The sequence below is a fragment of the Borostomias antarcticus genome, assembly GCF_949987555.1.
Source record: "Borostomias antarcticus genome assembly, chromosome: 7".
Lineage (NCBI taxonomy): Eukaryota > Metazoa > Chordata > Actinopteri > Stomiiformes > Stomiidae > Borostomias > Borostomias antarcticus.
Genome location: NC_140240.1, coordinates 8,501,169 through 8,525,247, shown reverse-complemented (window position 1 = coordinate 8,525,247; position 24,079 = coordinate 8,501,169). Strand labels below are relative to the sequence as shown.

Below are 24,079 nucleotides of genomic sequence, written 5' to 3'. Positions count from 1 at the left end.
ATTGGAGGTAGGCCTATATTAGAGGCAGGCCTTTATTTCTTAAAATTAAACTCTCATGGAAATAATCCCTAAATTTCAGAACTTTTATTGCAAAAACGTTGCACAAACCAAAAAATATGCCCTGTGTCATCCAACAAAACAAATCAAAGTGGCCCACCGGTATGTAAACAGAAAGTGAAAGTTTAGTGGAAGTGTCTACGTTAACGCACACTTAACGACAACGCCACAAAAATTGAAAATGTATAAAACCAGACAATGTTTGGTGATAACAATTTAGCTTTCTTTGTAGCTCAAAGTGTCCTCTAAACAATTCCTGTTTTCAAATCTAGCGGCGTTGTGTCGGTTTTAAACTGGGTTGCTAATTTGGACGATAGCGCTGCAATTTGGAATCCTGGAGGGGGGCTACGTTAACTCCCATTCCACCAACTCCTATGGACAGTAACGTTGGTACAGTAATATGGAATTCTAATACAATGACGACGAGGCATCGCCACGCAATATTTTCAGGGAGACACTTCACAGAATTCATAGTGATGATTTGTGTTATTTTTTATATAACTGAATCTGCACATAACAAGCAGAAAATATGAAGGAAGGCTCTCTATGATATGTAATTGTAGGAGAGTCGGTTACTTTTCCGTTGCAGTTGAAAATGTCGCTAGCACAAACCCAGAAATCAGTCTTCGGCGTTTACGACCACCACTCCCGAGTGCGGGCGTTAAGACCACCTTATACTTCTAGCTCCAAGCTAACTTTCTTCCGAGCACCACCAGCTAGCCGTGCTCTTTTCTTGTCAGCTAAGCGCAATTCATCCTTCTGCTTTCTCTTGCTGCTCAGCCAGCACCGGGAGCTGAAGCTGCAGCCGTGCGTAATATGTCTCAGCCATGGCTCTCCTTTTGGGCGAGCAGTACGCAGCCGCTCCTGCTATTGGCAACATGGACATTGAGGTTGAGAACTCTGTACGCGACATGCCCCCACAACTGGATACAAATCCGGAAGACTGGTGGAACGTTAACGCCACGAGATAACCCAGATTGACACAGTTAGCACGCCAGTACCTCTGCATTCCCGCGACATCAGTGCCATTGGAGAGGGTATTTTCTAACGCTGGACTGCTTGTTACCAGGCTCCGCCATGGAGGTATAATATTGGTACATTCGTTTGTGGTCGGAGGTGGCAAGTCGCAAGTGGCAAAATACCTACCTCCGACCTGTGTGCATTCGAGCTATATACCATTATATCACAGTTACCTAGTTATATCTAGTGCATTCGAGCAACTGGGGGCTGAGAAACATATCCGAATTTGCGACGAGGAAGTGCGAGTTCATGAGGTGTTTTATTTAATCATTCCTAGTAGCAAGTCGCAATTTGCCACCTCCCAGTTAGAAACGAATGCACCATATAACTGGAGACGGCATTGAAAATGGCTGCCTATTAATTTCAATGAAAGTTGCTCACCGGCGCATGAAGCCATTTGACGTAGTGGCCAAAGCCCGGTATTGCAAGTCACGTCACGGCATGCGGCCCAAGACCCTTATTTCCCATGGTTTGTGGATGATGATAGATAGGGCTAGAAAAGGAAAACAATTTTTTTCTCGGTATCATTCAGCATCAGAGACCAATCTAATCAATATAAACTTTTAATTCAATGGGGTTTTGTTTGTTTTTGAAGCCACCAATACCTGTATCGAGCCATTTGAAACATGTGCTGTGCACGAGCCTCGGGGACGCTGGTCGCTCGTTCCTGCGAGCTCGGCGGAAAACACGTCACCATAGGAAGACCCGCCCTACTCTGCCTCTGATTGGATAGGAAGTCATGTAATGACGTCGGCTAACATGCTATGCTTTTAGCAATGAAGCTGCTATGATGATGCTAATCATAGATATGAACGTATGTCTATGATGCAAATGATCATGACATGTGGTTACTTTAGGACATCGTTGGAAAAGATCTAGAGGGTAAGTGGGTCAATGTTGAATAACTTAGCTAACATTATCTAATGTTACATTTCTTTATATTAACATCAACTATATTGATAGGCTAGCTATGCTAACGGTAGCTAATGCTAACGGCTTAGGGTTAACGTTAGTTAATGCTAACGTTACGTTCGGAGGTCTCATGTATTTCAATTTTAACATAATGTTGAGCATGATCAATGTGACATTGTTCATACATTGATTACAGTCTGTAATCTTGTCTGGCATTATTTAGCTATAATGGGCTGATGCTACTATAGCATTTGCCACATTATACATCAAATTAATCAAGCATAGTTAGTGTTATTACCTGAAGGCATTATTACCATTGCAAGTAAGCATGCCATGTATATGCCATGCCTGGAAATCAAATTAATAGTGTAATTCTTTCCCATCATAGCTCATTGTACACTGATATAATCATTCTCCTTGCCTTTGCTAATACTCATCTCTTTTATCAAACTTTGTGCTAGGAAAGAAATCTGGCTGTGATTCGGCGCTAGTGCTCATCCAGGCTGTTGTCATCTCCCGCCTGGACTCCTGCAACTCCCTACTTGCTGCCACCCTGCAGCGTTGGCCATCAGACTCCTGGAGAAAGCTGCTGCTGACCTGGTGTTCAACGGCCCCATGCTCTTCCACAAAACTTCCCTACTCCGTTCTCTGCACTGGCTCCCTGCGCTGTCCCATCCAGTTTAGGACTGTGGTGCAAGCCTACAGGGCAAATGAACAGCTCCCTCCGACCTCCAGGCTGTGGTCAAGCTCTGCTGACTTGAGGTGATTGGTTCTCCAGTTGCTCCAAGCCCCCCTACGGCAGATTGGCGTGGCCATGGCTTTTTTCTTCCTATGGAAAACGTGTTTTCCGCCGAGCTCGCAGGACTCACGAACGCGCGACCAGCGTCCCCGAGGCTCGTGCACAGCACATGTTTCAAATGGGCTCGTTACAGGTATTGGTGGCTTCAAAAACAAACAAAACCCCATTGAATTAAAAGTTTATATTGATTAGATTGGTCTCTGATGCTGAATGATACCGAGAAAAATTTTGTTTTCCTTTTCTAGCCCTATCTATCATCATCCACAAACCATGGGAAATAAGGGTCTTGGGCCGCATGCCGTCACGTGACTTGCAATACCGGGCTTGGCCTGAAAGCCCATGGTGGCTTCAATGCGCCAAGCTGATCCTGGGGGCTTGGATCTAAGCAGGACAGGAAGAACCCAAGATTGCCCCCATGTCCGGAGGGGGGCAGAGCTCAGTGACCTATTGACCAATCACAAGACTAGTTGACCAGATCTGTGTTAAATGTACATCCCTTGTATGCAAATGTGTTTGTCATGTGATACTTGGCCTGAAGCCAAGTATATAAACTCGCCACCTCGTAAAAGAACTTTAGTACTGCCGAAATTTTGACCTGTCTGGCGTGCTCAATAAATATTTGGTTTAACTGCATTTTGCTCCTGAAGTCCATTCATTTTTTGCCCAAAAGTCAAGAAGAAAAGAAACCACACTAGCTAACCCAGACTAGCTAACCCAGACTAGCTAACCCAGGCTAGCTAACGCTAGATACCCCTGCCAGCCGCCACAAGCATAGCCCCACTTGTTGCTAGCTAACCTGTGCCTAACATTAGCCACTAACGTTAGCGTTGCAATGATCAGACACTTCAGTTCTCCCCTGCCACAAACCTACAAAACACTGGTTTCTTTTAGCTTGTATTGTATTTGAAGTATTTCAGAAACACACCAGCTCAGTTTTAGCTAATACAGTAACGTTAGCCGGGGGTGGGGGGGTGCTTATTACCTTCTCGTGAATTTCGGGATGACTGTTCTCCTAATGTCGCTTTAAGTTTGTTGTATTTTTGCCAGTCATTTTCACCCCATACGGTTTACAAATGGTTTTGTTTTCCTTTGCATCAAATATGAAGTTTATCCAGATGTCTGCTCTCCTCTTTCTCCCGGTGTGTGAACGTTGACAAAGACATTTCTGAACTGTGGTAATTTACTGAACAGTTCAGGCGCAGCAGTCGTGCTGTTAGTTGACTTCCCGCCGGCCGGTGTAGCAACGGTACTATTCAAATGTAGGCTAAATACACACAGGCTACCTGTAGGTTATTATATTATATATAGGGCTAAATACACACAGGCTACCTGTAGGTTATTATATTATATATAGGGCTAAATACACACAGGCTACCTGTAGGTTATTATATTATATATAGGGCTAAATACACACAGGCTACCTGTAGGTTATTATATTATATATAGGGCTAAATACACACAGGCTACCTGTAGGTTATTATATTATATATAGGGCTAAATACACACAGGCTACCTGTAGGTTATTATATTATACATAGGGCTAAATACACACAGGCTACCTGTAGGTTATTATATTATATATAGGGCTAAATACACACAGGCTACCTGTAGGTTATTATATTATATATAGGGATAAATACACACAGGCTACCTGTAGGTTATTATATTATATATAGGGCTAAATACACACAGGCTACCTGTAGGTTATTATATTATATATAGGGCTAAATACACACAGGCTACCTGTAGGTTATTATATTATACATAGGGATAAATAGACACAGGCTACCTGTAGGTTATTATACTATATATAGGGCTAAATACACACAGGCTACCTGTAGGTATTATATTATATATAGGGCTAAATACACACAGGCTACCTGTAGGTTATTATATTATACATAGGGATAAATACACACAGGCTAACTGTAGGTTATTATATTATATATAGGGCTAAATACACACAGGCTACCTGTAGGTTATTATATTATATATAGGGCTAAATACACACAGGCTACCTGTAGGTTATTATATTATATATAGGGCTAAATACACACAGGCTACCTGTAGGTTATTATATTATATATAGGGCTAAATACACACAGGCTGCCTGTAGGTTATTATATTATATATAGGGCTAAATACACACAGGCTACCTGTAGGTTGCATCCAACTCGTTCTATTAATACATCCATGATCCAACTGCGCACATCCCGAACCTCCACATTCTGATTTGAACTTTTCCCATACGTCCCTCCATAACCATTTTAGTCTAGTTTTTATTTGTTGACGAAAATGTGAATAGATATAGTCATAGTTTTTGTCATCATACATTCATTTTTATGTAGTTATCGTCTCGTGACGATAACCCCAAAAATGTCGTTGACGAATAGTTTTCGTCATAGTTCTCGTCAACGAAATTAACACTGAAGAGCCTATTAATGCCATATAGTCAATGCAGCAAGCATAATTATGATACAAAAGGTATGACACAACACCATTAACAGTTAATAACAATGTATTATATGAAAAAAGTACAATATCACACAAAATCACACTATGGCTAGCCAGACAAAAAAGTACACACAATGTCTGGCCTGCAACATTATAAACAAGTTCTAAAAAGGATTTTAAAAAACATCCTGTGTTATTTACAAAAAAATGACGGGCTGTGCTCAGATAGGCTGGGGGGGCTGTGCCCAGATGGGCTGCGGGTGGGCGTCAGATGGGCTGGGGGGCAGCTAGGAAGGGAAGTCTTCCTCATCGGAACGCTGGGCTGTGCTCAGATGGACTGTGCTTGGATGGGCTGTGCTCAGACGGGCTTCTGCAGATACCTAAAGACATAATAATAATAATAATTGTGTCTGCAAAACATAAAGACAGTCATTTACTGTACCCTTCCCTGCAAAAATAAGGCATACAATTCTGCCCTGCAGACACTCACCATCTTCCTCTGATGTTCCCGGTCCTTCAACTTAGCCTCAATGACCTGCAGCTCCTCCTCCGTTTGGGCAGGGTCCAGTGCATCCAGCACTTCTCCCTGGGCACCTCTGGACTCCCCAGGCCGCATGCTCTGGGCCAGCTCCCTCACACTCTGCGTGAGCTCACGGAGCTGCTTCCCTAAGTCCGAGAACTGCTGATGTACCGTCCTCTGGAAATCTAGATATCAACACAGATGTGGCTATAAGTACATTGACATAAAACTATATTCAACTCAAAATATATCTCTGCATGCAACATGTTCCTGAAATTGCACGTACCAGCATCTGCAGAGCAGCATTGATTGGGTAGAGGGGTACACAGAGTCAATGCTGCTGGAGCCGTTCTCTTGGGCGATCACAGAGCTAACTGAAAACCAAAAGGGATAAAGGGATTAGCAGGAAACTTTATGGTGTTGGCAGCATGCTTTGGCTTCTGGCATTTGAAGGAAAATAAATGAAGACATGAAACAGGTAGACACATCACAACACCACAGCAGTACATGCCACTCTTACCTGGTCTGGCTGGGGTGCTATACATGGGGCCTGGGCTTGCATGGTTTTCGCTCACAGGGGATGAGCTCGGAAAATCTGCAAGATGAGTAAAATGGTATTCAAAATCTAAAAAATAGTCCAACTATCAGTGTGCAAATAGGCATAGACATTTCACAACACAAACATGCATACCTGGATTGTACAGCACACGCGGATTGTACTGGACAGCCGGCAGAGGCCTTTCGATTCCGGCACCTGGCATACTGGCTTTGGCCTGCATTGTGGGGACCGATGGCTGCCTGGGGCTTCGAATATCTAGTGGAATATCAGTCAATTAGCTCAGATTAATCAATTTCAAAAGTAGTAATCTTTTGGGACTGTTGAATGCACTTCATTATATTACATTCATCACTGGAGTCATAGCGCGTGTTGCACCGTCTCTTTTGAACATCTTGGCGCTCATCCATTGATGACTGCTGCTCGAACACCTTTGCCATGATCCTGGCACCTTCATAATGATGTGTGTGCATAAAGTACCATAATCAATACATTTCAGCCATCCTTTTTCCTTAAAATAATGAATCGTGTTTTTTTTCCCATCAGTATTTTTTTAACAGCTTAAAATGCAAGCCTACCAGTTATGGACTTTGGGAAAACTTGGACTCTGGAGCGCCCAGTCAGGGTTTGGTTCCACACAGTTCTTGCGTTGCCAGACAAAGAGACGTTGCTGTGCCTTTTTCACCACATGGGCGGTGTGTGCCTCCCAGGTCAGGTCCTAAGTGATATGGACACTACCCAGATAGCAAGCGGATCTGGGCCATATACAGGCCAGATCTGGCCCTTGTGGCTTAGTTCCGGCCCATATATGGCCCAGAATCATTACCGCTTGCTATCTGGGTAGGAACTTTGAACTCTCTTTACGGTCGATCCACTGATGGTGATGAGGTCCAGCCTCTCCCCAGATAGCAAGCGGATGTGTAATAATTCTGGGCCATATATGGGCCGGAACTAAGCCACAAGGGCCAGATCTGGCCTGTATATGGCCCAGATCCGCTTGCTATCTGGGTCTCCTCTCTTCCTGTAGACCACGATCAGCTCCTCGACTTCACTCCTATAGGCCGCCTCATCATTGTCGATAATCAGGCCTATTACCATTGTGTCATCGGCGAACTTAATCAATAGGGGAGTTGTGCGTGGCTACGCAGTCGTGGGTGGACAGGGGAGGGAGGAGAGGGATCAGGATGCAACACTGGTGGCTCCGGTGTTGAGGGTCAGAGGTGAAGTCCAGGATCCAGCTGTGCAGGTCGGGGTTGAGTCCCAGAGTTTGGTGGAGTCTGAGGGGGACTATGATGTGGAATGCTGAACTGTAGTCAACGAACAGCATCCTCACATGGTGGCTTCATGGCGGGGGGGGGGGTGAAGAGTGTCTTTATGGTGTGTGTGTGTGTGTGTGTGTGTGTGTGTGTGCATGTGTGTAAGTGTGTGTATTTAAGGGACAACCACAACAATCGTGCATTTTATGAGAAAAGTTTGTGTGTTTCTTGGCATCATTCACTTCAGAGCTGTGATTGGTTGGGTGGTTCTTCAACACTGATCTCTCCAGCAGTAACTGACCCATGTCTGACCTCACTGACCTGCAGAGGAGTTCACTGAAAGCACCACTCACCTCTGGGAAAGACCTCCACGTTTCCCAGGCAGTCTTCTTTCAGTCTGGGAGAGTCACACACTGTGTTTGGACATAGGGCCTCATTTAGGACTTACCCATGACGTTGTTGGTTGATTGAGGTGATTTTCAGCTGCTTCATGCTGAACATTCACGTCATGATAATGCTGCCCAATGTAATGGTACCATCAAGCATCTGCTACCAAACTCACTTAAAGCTCCAGTCCGCAATAGAAAACTTTTTTGTTTGTTTGTCTCTCTCTATCTATCTATCTATCTATCTATCTGTCTGTCTGTCTGTCTGTCTGTCTGTCTGTCTGTCTGTCTGTCTGTCTATCTATCCATCCGTCTGTCTGTCTGTCTGTCTATCTGTCTGCCTATCTATCTATCTGTCAAATTGAACATTTTACTACATTTTAATGTGACAAAATGGCTAGTAAAAAATGCAAGTATAGCTGGTTATTTCATTGCAAATTCAATGCCACTCTGGTTGTTATAGAGGACATTTATTGATTTAGTCTGGTTGTAAATGAAATAAATATTCTATTTTGTAAAATTTGTGTATTTTGACATCACTTTCAGTTATGAACATTTCAGTAATCCGAATGACCCCAGATGGGTTCAGATCTCTGAGTTTCTACTGTATGGGACAAATATCCCTGACTTTGACTTTGAGATAGACAGATAGACAGACAGACAGACAGGAAGATGGTACCATTACATTGGGCAGCATTATCATTTTGTAAACGTTCAGCATGAAGCAGCTGAAAATCACCTCAATCAACCAACAACGTCATGGGTAAGTCCTAAATGAGGCCCTATGTCCAAACACACTGTGTGACTCTCCCAGACTGAAAGAAGACTGCCTGGGAAACGTGGAGGTCTTTCCCAGAGGTGAGTGGTGCTTTCAGTGAACTCCTATGCAGGTCAGTGAGGTCAGACGTGGGTCAGTTACTGCTGGAGAGATCAGTGTTGAAGAACCACCCAACCAATCACAGCTCTGAAGTGAATGATGCCAAGAAACACACAAACCTTTCTCATAAAATGCACGATTGTTGTGGTTGTCCCTTGGGCTGTGTGTGTGTGTGTGTGTGTGTGTGTGTGTGTCATGTTAGCCACCAAAACAGAGCCCCCGTGGCGAGGACAGCAGCGCCAATGCACAGCCATGGTGACACGCCGGTCTCTGTGAGGGTGTGAAGGGGAGAGAGAGGGAGAGAGGGAGGGAGAGAGACACAGAGAAAGAGAGAAATATCCAGCATTTAGAGAGTTTCATTACATGGCGCTCTGAAATACTTGATTCTGACCGAACACATTCTACGGTCAGTTATTTCTCCACTCACCACTCTTTGACTGTTCCACGTCAGCCTCGACCGCGTGACATGACTCTTTCTTAAGCAGGTCCTCCATTTTGGTGTCGATGTACGAGAACCCTGCAAACCGCTCCTGATCTACAGAGTCCTCAGAGTCTTCCAGGTCAGAATCGCTGCAGACTTCCTCCTGATGATTGACAGAAAAGGGCTGTCAGCAACAAGCAACTAGTCGCATGGAGAATGAAGCCCTATGGTCCCAGTAATATGTGTTCTCTCTCTAGAATGTTCTAGAAATAAGGACTATGGTCCCAGTAATATGCGTTCTCCTTTCTCTAAAATGTTCTGTGTTCTGATATGACTGGAACAGGCTTCATAGTAGAGTCCCTACTTGTCCCCACTTGTTGTGGAAGAAAGACGATTATCACACTAATTTTGCTGCATTTAATATGCAGACCACATCCTGCTGACCGTCTAAGAACTGATACCTTAAAGGATAAGTATGCTATTTTGGACATTTGCGGTCTGTCTAACATGAACCTGACACATGAGACCATCATTTCACTGAGCTAGATACTGTAGAGATTTCCTTCCGACTCAAATGTCTTTGAAATGGAATGACAATGGAAGTGGACAAGGACAGACCACAATTAGGGCTAAATGTCCAAAATAGCATAGTAAGAATACTATGCCTTTAAATACAAATCTAATATCAGTAAATAAGAAGAGTCAGTTAATCAACAGACTTAATAGACCAATCATGAAGCCGGAGAACCGGGTCGTACCACTTCGGGGGGGTCCATCGCTCTCTTCTCCAGAGCGGACCAGCTGATGGTGTCATAGAAGGGGTGGTTCCTGATGTCACCCACCTCTCCCAACCTCAACCTGGGGTCGACATCCAACAGCTGAGGCGGAGATAGGAGATGGGGCTCGGTGACCCAAACAAATGTTGCTGAATTATGAATTTCATTCATATATATATATATATATATATATATGTGTATTGTGTGTGTGTGTGTGTGTGTGTGTGTGCTTAACAGACCTTGTCCAGCAGGTCATTGGCCTCCTTATTGCTAGACCACCGGTGGTCCATGCATAAGATGCCGACCATCACCGTGTCGACATCATCGCCGTAGTAGGGCTTCCCGCCGGTCAGCAGCTCGTGCAAGAGGATCCCAAAGGACCACCAGTCCGCAGAGTATGAATACGGATCATTTATAAGGACCTGAGGACAAACAGAGAAAAGGAGAGTGAAGAGAGAGAGAGAGAGAGAGAGAGCACGACAAAAATGATATTTGGACCCAGGTCTGGTGCCTACCCACACACTCACCTGTGGGGACATGTACAGCAATGTCCCATAGTTTGATGTGGTCAGCGTGCCGTCACCCATGAACGTAGACAGCCCGAAGTCAATGATCTTAATGTGGCCGTCCCGGTCAAGCATGACATTGTCCAGCTTCAGGTCTCTGTGCACGACTCCGTTTGAGTGCAAAAACTGGAGGCCGACGACAATTTCAGCTGAGTAGAACCTGAGGGACATGGAGGGAAGTTTGCAGCATATTAAGGTTCATAATTATTCTCACATAGCCAGACCTATCTCCACACTTCATTAACGCTGTGTGGACTCAATGGATGGAGGTGTAGGGGGGTGGGGGATGTATTTCTTTAAACCAATCACAATCATCTTCGGCAGAGCGATTGCTAGGCTGTTGTTGTTTCACGTAGTCTGGGAGAATCTCCTATCGCCACTGATTGGCCGACCACATGAATTGGCGCCACTGATTGGGCAGTAATAAACAAACTACAAGGCTTATCCCCAAAACCTACATCCATTGAGTCAGACTAAGGTTCACACAACAGCCCAGACGCTTTGAGACAGTTTTAGTCATGGCTGTTGTATGTTGATATGTCTTTAGTGGTTTATTATCATGACGACACCCTGCATTAACTCCTATAAAAGGGCCTGTATATGACCTGGTGTAGCTCTGGCACTCACCTGGATCTTCCTATAAAAGGGTCTGTATATGACCTGGTGTAGCTCTGGCACTCACCTGGATCTTCCTATAAAAGGGCCTGTATATGACCTGGTGTAGCTCTGGCACTCACCTGGATCTTCCTATAAAAGGGCCTGTATATGACCTGGTGTAGCTCTGGCACTCACCTGGATCTTCCTATAAAAGGGCCTGTATATGACCTGGTGTAGCTCTGGCGCTCACCTGGATCTTCCTATAAAAGGGCCTGTATATGACCTGGTGTAGCTCACTCACCTGGATCTGGCGAGGTCGAGGGGGCCGTCCCGTATCAGGGAAGCCAGTGATCCTCCGCTGACAAACTCCATCACGAAGTACAGGTGGTCCTGGACACACATACAGCTGTCAGTCAGTCATCGTCGTCGTTGTGTATGTGTGTGTGATATACCCAAAGGTTGCTGGTTCAAGACCAGGCCATTTCCAAGCTACCGTTGTGCCCTTGAGCAAGGCACTTAAACCCCCATCCAGTCTCCGTAATGACCAAGTAGTAATTGAGAAGTGAGGAGGTAGATCTTACCTTGTCCTGGAAGGTGGAGTACAGGTGGGCGAGGAAGTGGTTGTTCCTAGCCAGGGTCAACACCCGCCTCTCCACCATGACGAACTTCAAGTTGTTGTTCTGGAGAACCTCCCATTTCTCCAGAATCTTCACGGCAACCTTCTGTCGCTTCAGCTCAGCCAGGTAGACCTGACGAGAGGTTGGAATACACTTCCCTAGTATTATATTTAATACACTTCCCTAGTATTATATTCAGAGCTCATCAAGTTTAAGAAGCCCCTGCACCACCGTTCGTCCACCCCCGCCCCCAGTCTTGGAGAGTGGCTTGTGTTTGTAGTGAGAGAGGACAGTGTTGTGGTGCTTAGCTTACCGTGCCAAAGCTTCCCTTGCCCAGCTCATGAATGAAGACGAGCTGGTCAACGGTGAGCCGCTGGCGGCTGATGGTAGAGGGAGGGGGAGGAGCATGTGGGACAGCGTTGAGGTAAGGGGCCTGATGCTGTGGGCCACGGCCGGTATCTGAACACGTACACACACGCAGACACAGACACACACACACAGGCACTATGTAAATAAACATGTTATTGTGGTTGCCTAGCAACGGTAAACATGTTTATTTACAATGTATTTTCTTTCATTGACAGCATGCCAAGAGTTAGGGTGAGGAAAACGACGCGCGGTCTCTATAGCCCTGAGACCATCAGGCAGGCAGCTCAGGAGGTCGTTGAGGTATTATTTATTATGATATTATGTCTAACAATACATTCGTTGAAAATAAAGAGAATTACATGCCAAAAAACCCCAGATAGGACACACTTTGCAGCAGTGCGACTTTTGCCCCTCGCGCTCGGTCCGTTCTCGCCCTATTTATGTTGAACTCTTATATCCTAGCACGAACATTACAGTTGATAATAGTGAAGGACATGTGCAAGTTGTGTGTCATAAAATGTGGAATCTCTATCTCTATAATTTCGGAGTAAATGGAATCAAACAAAAAAAATCGACTTTTGACCCGGCTCTCCCCTACTCACTGTAACGGTGGTAAAGGTAGTGGCCGGTGATGATGGCTGTACCCAGACCAGCACCAACAGGCCCCAGGTCAGCCAAAGCAGCGCCGCACAACCGTGGCTGGATGAACTGTATAGACATCGATAAATAGCTGAATGCAACCATTAGCTATTAATCACGAATCCCGAATGACACGAATCTCTCTGGAATAAACCTTTATAGACGTTTCTTACATTACGTCAATTAGGCGTCATAATGGAGAGTGTGTGACAGCCCTGTGCAACGCGTGCAAATTGGCTGCCGCTGATTGGTTGGGAAACATCAAGAATAGTCATGCATCTTAGCTTGCAGAGTTTGAGAAACATCCTCAATTTTTCTAACTAGCACTTGTTGTAGAAACTTGGGAATCCTGTTTTTAGACTATCGTGTAATCGGTTACAAAACCATCTAGATCGTCAGTGAAAATAGTCGCTGCGCTCATCCCTAGCGTGCGTGTGTGTGTGGGCAGGCAGGAGGGGGGGAAATGTCATATGGCTGAGCCAACAGCAGCTTTTGGACCTGTTCTCTGTGTGCCTGTGTTTCAGTGTTAATTTTGACAGCAAATTATGATTTTGTTTTAGTCATAGTCTTTTGACTAAAATGCCATTTAGTTTTAGTCATATGACTTGTTTTAGTTTTAGTCTAGTTTTAGTTGACTAAATATTAAGATTTTATTCGACGAAATCTATAGATTTAGACAACTCAAATTTAACAGGCTTAGTTCAATCAATCAATCAAGTTGGATTTATATATCAATCAATCAATCAAGTTGGATTTATATAGCGCCCTTCATGAAACCCAGAGCGCTTTACAGAGTCCAGTATTCTTTCAGACAGTCATACCGGTGGTGGTCAGATACATCTGTAGCCACAGCTGCCCTGGGGCAGACTGACAGAAGCGTGGCTGCTTCTGTCAGACAGTTTCATAATGAAGCATTCCTCTCCCCCAGTCTGATGCTAACTGTGTTTGTGCCTGATATAGCAAGCTATAACATTATCCTGTCAGCACTAGTTGGCTAGTCAGGCTAGCTAACATCAGGCCCAGGCTAGCTAACGTCACACCGGAGGAGAGGGGCTATGATAGCCAGGTAGCTAACTGTTCGTGTCCATCTAGCTACAGTATAACATTAGACAGCAGCAGTAGTTGCTTAGCTAGCTAACCCAGACTAGCTAACCCAGACTAGCTAACCCAGACTAGTTTACCAAGACTAGCTAACCCAGACTAGCTAACCCAGACTAGCTAACGCTAGATACCCCCGCCAGCCGCCACACGCATAGCCCCACTTGTTGCTAGCTAACCTGTGCCTAACATTAGCCACTAACGTTAGCGTTGCAATGATCAGACACTTCAGTTCTCCCCCGCCACAAACCTACAAAACACTGGTTTCTTTTAGCTTGTATTGTATTTGAAGTATTTCAGAAACACACCAGCTTGGTTTTAGCTAATACAGTAACGTTAGCCGGGGGTGGGGGGGTGCTTATTACCTTCTCGTGAATTTCGGGATGACTGTTCTCCTAATGTCGCTTTACGTTTGTTGTATTTTTGCCAGTCATTTTCACCCCACACGGTTTACAAATGGTTTTGTTTTCCTTTGCATCAAATATGAAGTTTATCCAGATGTCTGCTCTCCTCTTTCTCCCGGTGTGTGAACGTTGACAAAGACATTTCTGAACTGTGGTAATTTACTGAACAGTTCAGGCGCAGCAGTCGTGCTGTTAGTTGACTTCCCGCCGGTGTAGCAACGGTACTATTCAAATGTAGGCTAAATACACACAGGCTACCTGTAGGTTATTATATTATATATAGGGCTAAATACACACAGGCTACCTGTAGGTTATTATATTATACATAGGGATAAATACACACAGGCTACCTGTAGGTTATTATATTATATATAGGGCTAAATACACACAGGCTACCTGTAGGTTATTATATTATATATAGGGCTAAATACACACAGGCTACCTGTAGGTTATTATATTATACATAGGGATAAATACACACAGGCTACCTGTAGGTTATTATATTATATATAGGGCTAAATACACACAGGCTACCTGTAGGTTATTATATTATATATAGGGCTAAATACACACAGGCTACCTGTAGGTTATTATATTATACATAGGGATAAATAGACACAGGCTACCTGTAGGTTATTATATTATATATAGGGCTAAATACACACAGGCTACCTGTAGGTTATTATATTATATATAGGGCTAAATACACACAGGCTACCTGTAGGTTATTATATTATACATAGGGATAAATACACACAGGCTACCTGTAGGTTATTATATTATATATAGGGCTAAATACACACAGGCTACCTGTAGGTTATTATATTATATATAGGGCTAAATACACACAGGCTACCTGTAGGTTATTATATTATATATAGGGCTAAATACACACAGGCTACCTGTAGGTTATTATATTATATATAGGGCTAAATACACACAGGCTGCCTGTAGGTTATTATATTATATATAGGGCTAAATACACACAGGCTACCTGTAGGTTATTATATTATATATAGGGCTAAATACACACAGGCTACCTGTAGGTTATTATATTATATATAGGGCTAAATACACACAGGCTACCTGTAGGTTGCATCCAACTCGTTCTATTAATACATCCATGATCCAACTGCGCACATCCCGAACCTCCACATTTTTTTGATGATTTGAACTTTTCCCATACGTCCCTCCATAACCATTTTAGTCTAGTTTTTATTTGTTGACGAAAATGTGAATAGATATAGTCATAGTTTTTGTCATCATACTGTAGTTATCGTCTCGTGACGATAACCCCAAAAATGTCGTTGACGAATAGTTTTCGTCATAGTTCTCGTCAACGAAATTAACACTGAAGAGCCTATTAATGCCATATAGTCAATGCAGCAAGCATAATTATGATACAAAAGGTATGACACAACACCATTAACAGTTAAGAACAATTTATAATATGAAAAAAGTACAATATCACACAAAATCACACTATGGCTAGCCAGACAAAAAAGTACACACAATGTCTGGCCTGCAACATTATAAACAAGTTCTAAAAAGGATTTTAAAAAACATCCTGTGTTATTTACAAAAAAATGACGGGCTGTGCTCAGATAGGCTGGGGGGGCTGTGCCCAGATGGGCTGCGGGTGGGCGTCAGATGGGCTGGGGGGCAGCTAGGAAGGGAAGTCTTCCTCATCGGAACGCTGGGCTGTGCTCAGATGGACTGTGCTTGGATGGGCTGTGCTCAGACGGGCTTCTGCAGATACCTAAAGACATAATAATAATAATAATTGTGTCTGCAAAACAAAGACAGTCATTTACTGTACCCTTCCCTGCAAAAATAAGGCATACAATTCTGCCCTGCAGACACTCACCATCTTCCTCTGATGTTCCCGGTCCTTCAACTTAGCCTCAATGACCTGCAGCTCCTCCTCCGTTTGGGCAGGGTCCAGTGCATCCAGCACTTCTCCCTGGGCACCTCTGGACTCCCCAGGCCGCATGCTCTGGGCCAGCTCCCTCACACTCTGCGTGAGCTCACGGAGCTGCTTCCCTAAGTCCGAGAACTGCTGATGTACCGTCCTCTGGAAATCTAGATATCAACACAGATGTGGCTATAAGTACATTGACATAAAACTATATTCAACTCAAAATATATCTCTGCATGCAACATGTTCCTGAAATTGCACGTACCAGCATCTGCAGAGCAGCATTGATTGGGTAGAGGGGTACACAGAGTCAATGCTGCTGGAGCCGTTCTCTTGGGCGATCACAGAGCTAACTGAAAACCAAAAGGGATAAAGGGATTAGCAGGAAACTTTATGGTGTTGGCAGCATGCTTTGGCTTCTGGCATTTGAAGGAAAATAAATGAAGACATGAAACAGGTAGACACATCACAACACCACAGCAGTACATGCCACTCTTACCTGGTCTGGCTGGGGTGCTATACATGGGGCCTGGGCTTGCATGGTTTTCGCTCACAGGGGATGAGCTCGGAAAATCTGCAAGATGAGTAAAATGGTATTCAAAATCTAAAAAATAGTCCAACTATCAGTGTGCAAATAGGCATAGACATTTCACAACACAAACATGCATACCTGGATTGTACAGCACACGCGGATTGTACTGGACAGCCGGCAGAGGCCTTTCGATTCCGGCACCTGGCATACTGGCTTTGGCCTGCATTGTGGGGACCGATGGCTGCCTGGGGCTTCGAATATCTAGTGGAATATCAGTCAATTAGCTCAGATTAATCAATTTCAAAAGTAGTAATCTTTTGGGACTGTTGAATGCACTTCATTATATTACATTCATCACTGGAGTCATAGCGCGTGTTGCACCGTCTCTTTTGAACATCTTGGCGCTCATCCATTGATGACTGCTGCTCGAACACCTTTGCCATGATCCTGGCACCTTCATAATGATGTGTGTGCATAAAGTACCATAATCAATACATTTCAGCCATCCTTTTTCCTTAAAATAATGAATCGTGTTTTTTTTCCCATCAGTATTTTTTTAACAGCTTAAAATGCAAGCCTACCAGTTATGGACTTTGGGAAAACTTGGACTCTGGAGCGCCCAGTCAGGGTTTGGTTCCACACAGTTCTTGCGTTGCCAGACAAAGAGACGTTGCTGTGCCTTTTTCACCACATGGGCGGTGTGTGCCTCCCAGGTCAGGTCCTAAGTGATATGGACACTACCCAGATAGCAAGCGGATCTGGGCCATATACAGGCCAGATCTGGCCCTTGTGGCTTAGTTCCGGCCCATATATGGCCCAGAATCATTACCGCTTGCTATCTGGGTAGGAACTTTGAACTCTCTTTACGGTCGATCCACTGATGGTGATGAGGTCCAGCCTCTCCCCAGATAGCAAGCGGATGTGTCATAATTCTGGGCCATATATGGGCCGGAACTAAGCCACAAGGGCCAGATCTGGCCTGTATATGGCCCAGATCCGCTTGCTATCTGGGTCTCCTCTCTTCCTGTAGACCACGATCAGCTCCTCGACTTCACTCCTATAGGCCGCCTCATCATTGTCGATAATCAGGCCTATTACCATTGTGTCATCGGCGAACTTAATCAATAGGGGAGTTGTGCGTGGCTACGCAGTCGTGGGTGGACAGGGGAGGGAGGAGAGGGATCAGGATGCAACACTGGTGGCTCCGGTGTTGAGGGTCAGAGGTGAAGTCCAGGATCCAGCTGCGCAGGTCGGGGTTGAGTCCCAGAGTTTGGTGGAGTCTGAGGGGGACTATGATGTGGAATGCTGAACTGTAGTCAACGAACAGCATCCTCACATGGTGGCTTCATGGCGGGAGGGGGGGGGGGGGGGGGGTGAAGAGTGTCTTTATGGTGTGTGTGTGTGTGTGTGTGTGTGTGTGTGCATGTGTGTAAGTGTGTGTATTTAAGGGACAACCACAACAATCGCGCATTTTATGAGAAAGGTTTGTGTGTTTCTTGGCATCATTCACTTCAGAGCTGTGATTGGTTGGGTGGTTCTTCAACACTGATCTCTCCAGCAGTAACTGACCCATGTCTGACCTCACTGACCTGCAGAGGAGTTCACTGAAAGCACCACTCACCTCTGGGAAAGACCTCCACGTTTCCCAGGCAGTCTTCTTTCAGTCTGGGAGAGTCACACACTGTGTTTGGACATAGGGCCTCATTTAGGACTTACCCATGACGTTGTTGGTTGATTGAGGTGATTTTCAGCTGCTTCATGCTGAACATTCACGTCATGATAATGCTGCCCAATGTAATGGTACCATCAAGCATCTGCTACCAAACTCACTTAAAGCTCCAGTCCGCAATAGAAAACTTTTTTGTTTGTTTGTCTCTCTCTATCTATCTATCTATCTATCTATCTATCTATCTGTCTGTCTGTCTGTCTGTCTGTCTGTCTGTCTGTCTGTCTGTCTGTCTGTCTGTCTATCTATCCATCCGTCTGTCTGTCTGTCTATCTGTCTGCCTATCTATCTATCTGTCAAATTGAACATTTTACTACATTTTAATGTGACAAAATGGCTAGTAAAAAATGCAAGTATAGCTGGTTATTTCATTGCAAATTCAATGCCACTCTGGTTGTTATAGAGGACATTTATTGATTTAGTCTGGTTGTAAATGAAATAAATATTCTATTTTGTAAAATTTGTGTATTTTGACGTCACTTTCAGTTATGAACATTTCAGTAATCCGAATGACCCCAGATGGGTTCAGATCTCTGAGTTTCTACTGTATGGGACAAATATCCCTGACTTTGACTTTGAGATAGACAGATAGACAGACAGACAGGAAGATGGTACCATTACATTGGGCAGCATTATCATTTTGTAAACGTTCAGCATGAAGCAGCTGAAAATCACCTCAATCAACCAACAACGTCATGGGTAAGTCCTAAATGAGGCCCTATGTCCAAACACACTGTGTGACTCTCCCAGACTGAAAGAAGACTGCCTGGGAAACGTGGAGGTCTTTCCCAGAGGTGAGTGGTGCTTTCAGTGAACTCCTATGCAGGTCAGTGAGGTCAGACGTGGGTCAGTTACTGCTGGAGAGATCAGTGTTGAAGAACCACCCAACCAATCACAGCTCTGAAGTGAATGATGCCAAGAAACACACAAACCTTTCTCATAAAATGCGCGATTGTTGTGGTTGTCCCTTGGGCTGTGTGTGTGTGTGTGTGTGTCATGTTAGCCACCAAAACAGAGCCCCCGTGGCGAGGACAGCAGCGCCAATGCACAGCCATGGTGACACGCCGGTCTCTGTGAGGGTGTGAAGGGGAGAGAGAGGGAGAGAGGGAGGGAGAGAGACACAGAGAAAGAGAGAAATATCCAGCATTTAGAGAGTTTCATTACATGGCGCTCTGAAATACTTGATTCTGACCGAACACATTCTACGGTCAGTTATTTCTCCACTCACCACTCTTTGACTGTTCCACGTCAGCCTCGACCGCGTGACATGACTCTTTCTTAAGCAGGTCCTCCATTTTGGTGTCGATGTACGAGAACCCTGCAAACCGCTCCTGATCTACAGAGTCCTCAGAGTCTTCCAGGTCAGAATCGCTGCAGACTTCCTCCTGATGATTGACAGAAAAGGGCTGTCAGCAACAAGCAACTAGTCGCATGGAGAATGAAGCCCTATGGTCCCAGTAATATGTGTTCTCTCTCTAGAATGTTCTAGAAATAAGGACTATGGTCCCAGTAATATGCGTTCTCCTTTCTCTAAAATGTTCTGTGTTCTGATATGACTGGAACAGGCTTCATAGTAGAGTCCCTACTTGTCCCCACTTGTTGTGGAAGAAAGACGATTATCACACTAATTTTGCTGCATTTAATATGCAGACCACATCCTGCTGACCGTCTAAGAACTGATACCTTAAAGGATAAGTATGCTATTTTGGACATTTGCGGTCTGTCTAACATGAACCTGACACATGAGACCATCATTTCACTGAGCTAGATACTGTAGAGATTTCCTTCCGACTCAAATGTCTTTACAATGGAAGTGGACAAGGACAGACCACAATTAGGGCTAAATGTCCAAAATAGCATAGTAAGAATACTATGCCTTTAAATACAAATCTAATATCAGTAAATAAGAAGAGTCAGTTAATCAACAGACTTAATAGGCCAATCATGAAGCCGGAGAACCGGGTCGTACCACTTCGGGGGGGTCCATCGCTCTCTTCTCCAGAGCGGACCAGCTGATAGTGTCATAGAAGGGGTGGTTCCTGATGTCACCCACCTCTCCCAACCTCAACCTGGGGTCGACATCCAACAGCTGAGGCGGAGATAGGAGATGGGGCTCGGTGACCCAAACAAATGTTGCTGAATTATGAATTTAATTCATATATATATATATATATATATATATATATATATATGTGTATTGTGTGTGTGTGTGTGTGCTTAACAGACCTTGTCCAGCAGGTCATTGGCCTCCTTATTGCTAGACCACCGGTGGTCCATGCATAAGATGCCGACCATCACCGTGTCGACATCATCGCCGTAGTAGGGCTTCCCGCCGGTCAGCAGCTCGTGCAAGAGGATCCCAAAGGACCACCAGTCAGCAGAGTATGAATATGGATCATTTATAAGGACCTGAGGACAAACAGAGAAAAGGAGATTAAAGAGAGAGAGAGAGAGAGAGAGAGAGAGAGAGAGAGAGAGCACGACAAAAATGATATTTGGACCCAGGTCTGGTGCCTACCCACACACTCACCTGTGGGGACATGTACAGCAATGTCCCATAGTTTGATGTGGTCAGCTTGCCGTCACCCATGAACGTAGACAGCCCGAAGTCAATGATCTTAATGTGGCCGTCCCGGTCAAGCATGACATTGTCCAGCTTCAGGTCTCTGTGCACGACTCCGTTTGAGTGCAAAAACTGGAGGCCGACGACAATTTCAGCTGAGTAGAACCTGAGGGACATGGAGGGAAGTTTGCAGCATATTAAGGTTCATAATTATTCTCACATAGCCAGACCTATCTCCACCCTTCATTAACGCTGTGTGGACTCAATGGATGGAGGTGTAGGAGGGTGTGGGATGTATTTCTTTAAACCAATCACAATCATCTTCGGCAGAGCGATTGCTAGGCTGTTGTTGTTTCACGTAGTCTGGGAGAATCTCCCATCGCCACTGATTGGCCGACCACATGAATTGGCGCCACTGATTGGGCAGTAATAAACAAACTACAAGGCTTATCCCCAAAACCTACATCCATTGAGTCAGACTAAGGTTCACACAACAGCCCAGACGCTTTGAGACAGTTTTAGTCATGGCTGTTGTATGTTGATATGTCTTTAGTGGTTTATTATCATGACGACACCCTGCATTAACTCCTATAAAAGGGCCTGTATATGACCTGGTGTAGCTCTGGCACTCACCTGGATCTTCCTATAAAAGGGTCTGTATATGACCTGGTGTAGCTCTGGCACTCACCTGGATCTTCCTATAAAAGGGCCTGTATATGACCTGGTGTAGCTCTGGCACTCACCTGGATCTTCCTATAAAAGGGCCTGTATATGACCTGGTGTAGCTCTGGCGCTCACCTGGATCTTCCTATAAAAGGGCCTGTATATGACCTGGTGTAGCTCACTCACCTGGATCTGGCGAGGTCGAGGGGGCCGTCCCGTATCAGGGAAGCCAGTGATCCTCCGCTGACAAACTCCATCACGAAGTACAGGTGGTCCTGGACACACATACAGCTGTCAGTCAGTCATCGTCGTCGTTGTGTATGTGTGTGTGATATACCCAAAGGTTGCTGGTTCAAGACCAGGCCATTTCCAAGCTACCGTTGTGCCCTTGAGCAAGGCACTTAAACCCCCATCCAGTCTCCGTAATGACCAAGTAGTAATTGAGAAGTCAGGAGGTAGATCTTACCTTGTCCTGGAAGGTGGAGTACAGGTGGGCGAGGAAGTGGTTGTTCCTAGCCAGGGTCAACACCCGCCTCTCCATCATGACGAACTTCAAGTTGTTGTTCTGGAGAACCTCCCATTTCTCCAGAATCTTCACGGCAACCTTCTGTCGCTTCAGCTCAGCCAGGTAGACCTGACGAGAGGTTGGAATACACTTCCCTAGTATTATATTCAATACACTTCCCTAGTATTATATTCAGAGCTCATCAAGTTTAAGAAGCCCCTGCACCACCGTTCGTCCACCCCCGCCCCCAGTCTTGGAGAGTGGCTTGTGTTGGTAGTGAGAGAGGACAGTGTTGTGGTGCTTAGCTTACCGTGCCAAAGCTTCCCTTGCCCAGCTCATGAATGAAGACGAGCTGGTCAACGGTGAGCCGCTGGCGGCTGATGGTAGAGGGAGGGGGAGGAGCATGTGGGACAGCGTTGAGGTAAGGGGCCTGATGCTGTGGGCCACGGCCGGTATCTGAACACGTACACACACGCAGACACAGACACACACACACAGGCACTATGTAAATAAACATGTTATTGTGGTTGCCTAGCAACGGTAAACATGTTTATTTACAATGTATTTTCTTTCATTGACAGCATGCCAAGAGTTAGGGTGAGGAAAACGACGCGCGGTCTCTATAGCCCTGAGACCATCAGGCAGGCAGCTCAGGAGGTCGTTGAGGTATTATTTATTATGATATTATGTCTAACAATACATTCGTTGAAAATAAAGAGAATTACATGCCAAAAAACCCCAGATAGGACACACTTTGCAGCAGTGCGACTTTTGCCCCTCGCGCTCGGTCCGTTCTCGCCCTATTTATGTTGAACTCTTATATCCTAGCACGAACATTACAGTTGATAATAGTGAAGGACATGTGCAAGTTGTGTGTCATAAAATGTGGAATCTCTATCTCTATAATTTCGGAGTAAATGGAATCAAACCAAAAAATGCGACTTTTGACCCGGCTCTCCCCTACTCACTGTAACGGTGGTAAAGGTAGTGGCCGGTGATGATGGCTGTACCCAGACCAGCACCAACAGGCCCCAGGTCAGCCAAAGCAGCGCCGCACAACCGTGGCTGGATGAACTGTATAGACATCGATAAATAGCTGAATGCAACCATTAGCTATTAATCACGAATCCCGAATGACACGAATCTCTCTGGAATAAACCTTTATAGACGTTTCTTACATTACGTCAATTAGGCGTCATAATGGAGAGTGTGTGACAGCCCTGTGCAACGCGTGCAAATTGGCTGCCGCTGATTGGTTGGGAAACATCAAGAATAGTCATGCATCTTAGCTTGCAGAGTTTGAGAAACATCCTCAATTTTTCTAACTAGCACTTGTTGTAGAAACTTGGGAATCCTGTTTTTAGACTATCGTGTAATCGGTTACAAAACAATCTAGTCGTCAGTGAAAATAGTCGCTGCGCTCATCCCTAGCGTGCGTGTGTGTGTGGGCAGGCAGGAGGGGGGGAAATGTCATATGGCTGAGCCAACAGCAGCTTTTGGACCTGTTCTCTGTGTGCCTGTGTTTCAGTGTTAATTTTGACAGCAAATTATGATTTTGTTTTAGTCATAGTCTTTTGACTAAAATGCCATTTAGTTTTAGTCATATGACTTGTTTTAGTTTTAGTCTAGTTTTAGTTGACTAAATATCATTAAGATTTTATTCGACGAAATCTACCATAGATTTAGACAACTCAAATTTAACAGGCTTAGTTCAATCAATCAATCAAGTTGGATTTATATAGCGCCCTTCATGAAACCCAGAGCGCTTTACAGAGTCCAGTATTCTTTCAGACAGTCATACCGGTGGTGGTCAGATACATCTGTAGCCACAGCTGCCCTGGGGCAGAC

At 44.8% G+C, this 24,079-nt stretch overlaps 1 protein-coding gene across 1 annotated transcript; it reads right to left on the bottom strand.

Annotated features, from left to right (window-relative positions):
- Nucleotides 1-808: 808 nt before the first annotated feature.
- LOC311311565 (ribosomal protein S6 kinase 2 beta-like) lies at nt 809-23,317 on the bottom strand (the record flags this gene model as incomplete). Its single annotated transcript, XM_084441315.1, has 17 exons — nt 809-980; nt 6,049-6,136; nt 9,265-9,421; nt 10,017-10,136; nt 10,274-10,456; nt 10,562-10,760; nt 11,499-11,587; nt 11,779-11,946; nt 12,128-12,273; nt 19,729-19,885; nt 20,470-20,589; nt 20,727-20,909; nt 21,031-21,229; nt 21,913-22,001; nt 22,193-22,360; nt 22,542-22,687; nt 23,200-23,317. 17 exons carry the CDS (start codon nt 23,315-23,317, stop codon nt 809-811), a joined length of 2,502 nt encoding a protein of 833 aa, XP_084297441.1.
- Between the last annotated feature and the right edge of the window lie 762 nt (nt 23,318-24,079).